Source organism: Panthera tigris, chromosome D1, assembly GCF_018350195.1.
Source record: "Panthera tigris isolate Pti1 chromosome D1, P.tigris_Pti1_mat1.1, whole genome shotgun sequence".
Taxonomy (NCBI): Eukaryota; Metazoa; Chordata; class Mammalia; order Carnivora; family Felidae; genus Panthera; species Panthera tigris.
This window is the reverse complement of record NC_056669.1, coordinates 100,039,422-100,045,421: the sequence shown is the minus strand read 5'-3', so window position 1 is coordinate 100,045,421 and position 6,000 is coordinate 100,039,422. Positions and strand designations below refer to the sequence as shown.

Sequence of the window (6,000 nt, the reverse complement as noted above, 5' to 3'; positions counted from 1 at the left end):
TTTTTATTTTTATATAATAACTATAATCATATTCTATTTGTCTCTGATAACTGCCATAAAAGCTGTCATTGTATGACGTATTCTGCTTAAAGCTGTTTCTCACATTACTTCCTCCTCTATCGGTACTTTTGCTGTGTGATCAGGTACTTTTAAACAAAAATTAAATATTACCTCTCTCATTTTGTTCTGTTCAAGCCTGTTTATTCTAATTATGGCAGAGACAGTAGCCCCTGGAAGATGTTATTTACTATCCTGTGCATTTCTGCACATGTATATGGATGGGTGACAATCCAATGATGGCATGTTATGTAGAGCCTACCTTTCTTATCTGGAACCACTGCCCTTATTTGGAGCCCCCCAAAATATTTTTTTTCACTTTCAGGAGCTAAATAAAGAATGTTGCTAGTCATGCTCATTATGACAAGCAAATTCATATATTCCAGTGAATATCTTACATATTACAATTTCCCAATTGTGACCACTTATGTGTGAATCTTGCTAGCATAACCTAATGCTCTGTTTCTGGGGGTTGTTCTGAGTTATGAATGATCTTCTAAGAGTTTTCTTCTTTCTAAGAGCTGTGTATCTATGATAGACAGGTTGGTTTGTATTAATTAACATATTACATACCCTATTGTGAGGGTCCTAGAAGTGCCAAAAGTTTTACATATTTCTAAGCCATTTATTGCATTTATTCTAGTGGTTTTCTATTGATAATTTTTTTATTTATATAGTTTTATGCCAGTAATGTATTAGGAAAGTATTAACACAAGCATGCAACCACTGCCTTAAAATGTTAAGTCTTAATTACAATATAAAGCTTGTTAAAGAAACAATTAGAGGGTCGGTATTCACCAAAAGAAATGTTCATGAATATTCAAAGCAGCTACTCATAATGATCTTAATGGGAAACTACCCAAATGTCTAGAAACAAGGGAATGGATAAATTAACTGTTACATGCTCATACAATGAAACAGTATATATCAATGAAGACACTCAGAAAATACACAAAACATGACAAATGAATCTCACAAACGTAATGAGCAGACACTAAGAGTGTGATCAGCATCATTATTTTTCCACAAAATGCAAGAGTATGTAAAACCAGTTGATTCAGAGACAAAGATAGCAATTACCTTTGGGAGGTTAGTAATTATGCAGAGAAATGAGGAGGACTTCAGGTGCACTGGTAATTTCTAACCCTTCATCTGGTTACTGATTACCGGATACCGCTCAGTTTGTGGGAATGCATGAACCATACAAAAACAAGAAGTGCAATTTTCTGTATTTAGAGTTGAGTAAAAAGCTGAAAAATGGAAGGTGATATTTTATTCAGCTCTTTAGCATTTTAAGGTGTGAAAACACGCATGCTCCATTTTATCTTTTTTTTTCCGGCACAAGAGCCAAATAGTGCTATAATCTTTCGTCTTTAAAATATCATTAATTTCATATCACATAAACACAATTCTTAATGACTATGTCAAGTGGAAGAACATCTGAATAAGAATGATACTCAATTTGTTGGTGAGCTGTTACCATAGGATCATAAAACGACAGAAGGGTGTGCTTCCTGCTTGCCCACTTATCTCTCCAAGCAGCAAGGCCAGGAGCTGATAACAATGGATCTCATCCAAGTCCTGGGTTTCGAGGAACCATGGCCTGAAAATCCAAAAAGCATCTGCAAAACTACTTTCCTTCCAAGAGTATATGACGACACCACACTTTCTTCATGGCTTTCTTCATCTCTGTGTTTCTCAACGTGTAGATCAGAGGGTTGAACATGGGGGCAATGATGGTATAGAAAAGAGCAAACACTTTGTCTTCTGGAAACGTTGTGGCTGGTCTAATATAGATGAACAGTGCAGGTGCAAAAAACAAAGCCACAACTGTGATGTGAGCACTGCAGGTGGAAAGAGCCTTGCTCCGACTCTCCGCGGAGTAAGCCCTGACACTGCACAGTATAAAAAAGTAAGACAACATCAGCACGACGAAGGTCACCAAAGCAATTAGGCCTGAATTGGCAATGACTAGGAGACCTATGAGGTGTGTATTAGAACAGGCTAGTTTCAGTAAAGGGTACACGTCGCAGAAGTAGTGATCTATCTCATTGGGGCCACAGAAGGGTAAGAAGATGGTGAGAAGGAACTGGCTGGCAGAATGTACAAACCCCCCGGTACAGCAGGCTGTGATGATTGTGTTACACCTCTGTCTGCTCATGATGACCGTGTAGTGCAGGGGCCTGCAGATGGCCACGTAGCGGTCATAGGCCATCCCTGTGAGGATGAAGATCTCGATGCCTCCAAATAAATGTGTGCTAAAGAGTTGTGTCATGCAGCTACTGTAGGAAATGGTCTTCCTCTCTGCCAACAAGTCAGTCATTAGTTTGGGTGTCACGGTGGATGTGTAGCAAAGGTCGGAGAGTGAGAGGTAATTAAGGAAAAAATACATGGGTTGCTCAATTAGCTGACTGCCCATTATGGAAATTATTACAAGTGAGTTTCCTATCCAAATAGCAATGTAGCAAAATAAAAATAATACAAAACAAAGGGTTTCAATGTTCTTGTTTTTGGAAAGTCCCAAGAGAATAAATACAGTGACATTATTGCTTTGATCCATGGTCCAATGTAGATAGCGTCCATGAAATCATCTGAAATATACAATTCATAAGGCCATATTAGAAGTGTCTCGTGGGTAGAATGATAATCATATCCTATTCAAGGAATTTACTAGCTTTAATATGCCTCATTCAAATATGTCAGAGAATAAAAATCAAGTATTCAAAGGGCCGCCTGGGTGGCTCAGTCGGTTAAGTGACTGACACTTGGTTTTGGCTCAAGTCACGCATGATCTCATGGTTTATAAGATCAAGCCCTGCATCCAGCTTCACACTTACACTGTGGAGTAGGCTTGGGATTCTCTCCTTCCCTCTCTGACCCTCCCCCCACCCCCGAAAAATAAATAAATAAATAAATAAATAAATAAATAAATAAATAAATATTTAAAAAATCAAGTATTCCATTAAAATGACTCTCTAAGGAGACTCCACGACCTAATAGCAAATTGTGATCAATGTCTAGCTTAGTCAACATGGTTGCCTGTGATCAATACACAATCAAATCTTAGATGCTCCTGAAAACATGGCACTGACTGTTTAGCAATGTGTGCCACCAAGTATTTTTATAATCTTATGCTCAACCTTGACCAGATATCTTCAAGAGGTCTGCATTTTCATCCTATGTATTTTCAGCCCTAACTTTATACCGTACCTGGCTTCTCTATCAATTCCTATTTAAGTTTCTTCTTCAACCCTTTCTATTACTGAACAAATTAACATGGTCACCCACGCAATGAATAATCCCGCTGTAAGGCAGACAGAATTTTAAAACAAAAACATTAATTTCCATGGTGGAATTTTAAGAACTTGAATGAGTTTAAGAAAAAATTATAGAGAAATAACTTCAGGATGATTCTCCAAATCAGATTATACTGAGATTAGCCAATAAGTTAAAGAGGCTATTTTAATTTGCATAAAGTTATAATACTGAATATATTACTGGCTTGAATCCTTCATTAAACATACTTGAAATATGTTTCTTATCTTTGGTCAAGCATAAAGGCTTTTTAAATAATTTTAAGTCTATAAGTAAAGAAAGGCTTGGAATGTTCTCAAGCAAAGCCATTTCATCAGTCCGTCTGCATTTGTTAGGACTTCGTTAATAATATTACTTAATCTCTATTTGTCTCAGTTCAGAAGGCTACAGCTATGCTTAATTTCCTGACATCAGTTCAACTTCTTCACAGATATACGGCTACTATACTATGATTGCCTGGCACATATTTTAATCTCTTTAAAAATATTATGTGTATAATCGAATCATTCATTGTAATTTGAGGTAAATCCCTGGTTACACGCCTTAATTTAGCCACTAACTTCATATAGGACTTTTGCAAGGCAGTTAATTTCTTTTAAGAAGTTTCTCTTCATTTGAAACCTGGGAAAATACACCCTGCTCTATATAATTCAGACTGGTTCTGAGACTCAGCTTTGATTATAGATGAGAAACATCTTTTAAAAAAATAAAATAGTGCACACATGACAGCATTACTGTATTAAAATTAATGTACACAAAGAAAAATAACTTCGAATTACTCTAGTTTACAGAGGTTAAGGCACTTGTACATAGTAGCACATTAGTATATAGCAAACAAGGGTTTATAACTTGAGTTTTCCAACTCCGGTGCTTGTGTTTCTTAATACCTCACTCTACATCCTTTCAAGGGAGAAATAATGAAGCAACAACATAAATTTAACACGAACCCTGGCTGGCCCAACTCGGAAATTTGCATACATCTCTGAGTGTTCCAGACAAAACCAGGATCTCTCCTGAATGGCTCATGGTCCCATTTTAGCCACTCACATTTAAATGGAAAATGTGTCAATGGAAACACATAACTATAAGATAGGCTCAAGTCTCCATGAAAAACCACACGCCAAATCAGTTCAGGATTCTGGAATAAATAAGCCAACTCTAGAAAGAAACAAATGTACAGCTCACGTGCTTTTGTGGGAAGCCATATATTTCTTATTCTCTCAAGCATGAGTAGCGATATTGCATGCTTAGCTATTGGCCACATAACAAAAATAGTTGGAGAAAAAAATTTGAGTGCATGCCCTAATATGGCCACACCTTGCATTTGGGACCCCATACACTCTTGGATAATAAGTTTCTTAGGAAGAATGAAGGCACTAGCCTCTATTATCCTATGTCTTTTCCAGAAATAAAATTACTTTATTTGTGGTCAATGTCTTACTGACCATCTCCCTAAAGTTATAATAATTGGTTCTTTTGATGTGCAGTCATCCAATAAAAAAGGCAGAATTCGCACATGACTTTGATCTCAGTTTTCTAGAATGTGTCATGCTACCCTCAGTAGACAACCAAGATCTTTCAATTTAGTCTTCTCTTAAACCAAAAAGTTTTAGACTATAGAATTCACAGCAAAGTCTACTTTAAAATTAGCTGCTAATTAATGTTTTCCTAACATAGTAGTTAAAAATATTTTTTTCAAAAGTATTACAGATTTATGCAGAATAATGGTAAAAAATTACTCACCGTTTTTTTTTTTTCTTTGCACTGACTTTGAGCCTGTCCTTTTATATTTTTTTAATGTCCTCTCTTCACTGAAATTGCATTCTTTAACTATTTGAATGACTACCTTTCAAGTTTCTGATTTGGAATTTTAATCAGCTCAGTGAGTGTTACCCATGAGTTTCACTGCCTAATTTCCTTCGATGCACACATAAAAAGTTAGAAAATTCATGCATTTTTTGTAACTACCACCACCTATCATAACTTCGTTTCAAACAAATGATAGGAGGTCACACCTCAGGAAAGAAAAAAGCTTGAAGGCAAGACGAGTACTTAGTTTTCCAAAACTAGTCAAATCCTAGTTTATACAGACCCAGTATTTGTATCACTGCATTATTCCTCAGGGCTTCAGCCTTGGAGCCAATGCTAAACAAAATTTCAAATATTGTTTGTATCCTCCAAGTACCTGTGTTTCCTCCCAAGGTATTGCTTATTTAGTTTGAGTTAATTATTTTATGTCCCCAAGTAATCAATTCACCGGTCATTATCCTCTTAGATCCAAGTTACTACAGCAGATTCACAACCAGATGGCAAATGCTCTGCAAAAAAAGGTACCTCTGCAGCGTGAGATCCTTGGTCCTTGGTGACTGAGATCCTTGGTCCTTAGTGACTGAGATCTGCTGTCGATGCAATTTGACTTTCTTTTACCCTTTGCTATCATCTGGGGGTCAAACTCTAGATCTGGCCGTTATGTTAAGAAATGATACCCTTCCATTCCCATACAGTGTTTTTATCATTCTCTGGGGGAAGAGGATGCATGTATTCTTTAACACGCTTCCCTTTGAGGTAAGTTTTTTAAGGATGTATTGCCATTGAGGTAAATTTCCATTTAAGGTAAATTAATTTCCA

General features: G+C 36.5%; 1 protein-coding gene across 1 annotated transcript; it reads right to left on the bottom strand.

The window, feature by feature from the left end:
- Positions 1–1,687: 1,687 nt before the first annotated feature.
- LOC102971328 (olfactory receptor 4P4) lies at positions 1,688–2,617 on the bottom strand. Its single transcript, XM_007088790.1, has one exon. The coding sequence runs from the start codon at positions 2,615–2,617 to the stop codon at positions 1,688–1,690; it is 930 nt and encodes a 309-aa protein (XP_007088852.1).
- Between the last annotated feature and the right edge of the window lie 3,383 nt (positions 2,618–6,000).

Excerpts from the sequence above, each read along its gene's own strand:
- LOC102971328 (XM_007088790.1), bottom strand. The coding sequence starts at position 2,617 with ATGGATCAAAGCAATAATGTCACTGTATTTATTCTCTTGGGACTTTCC.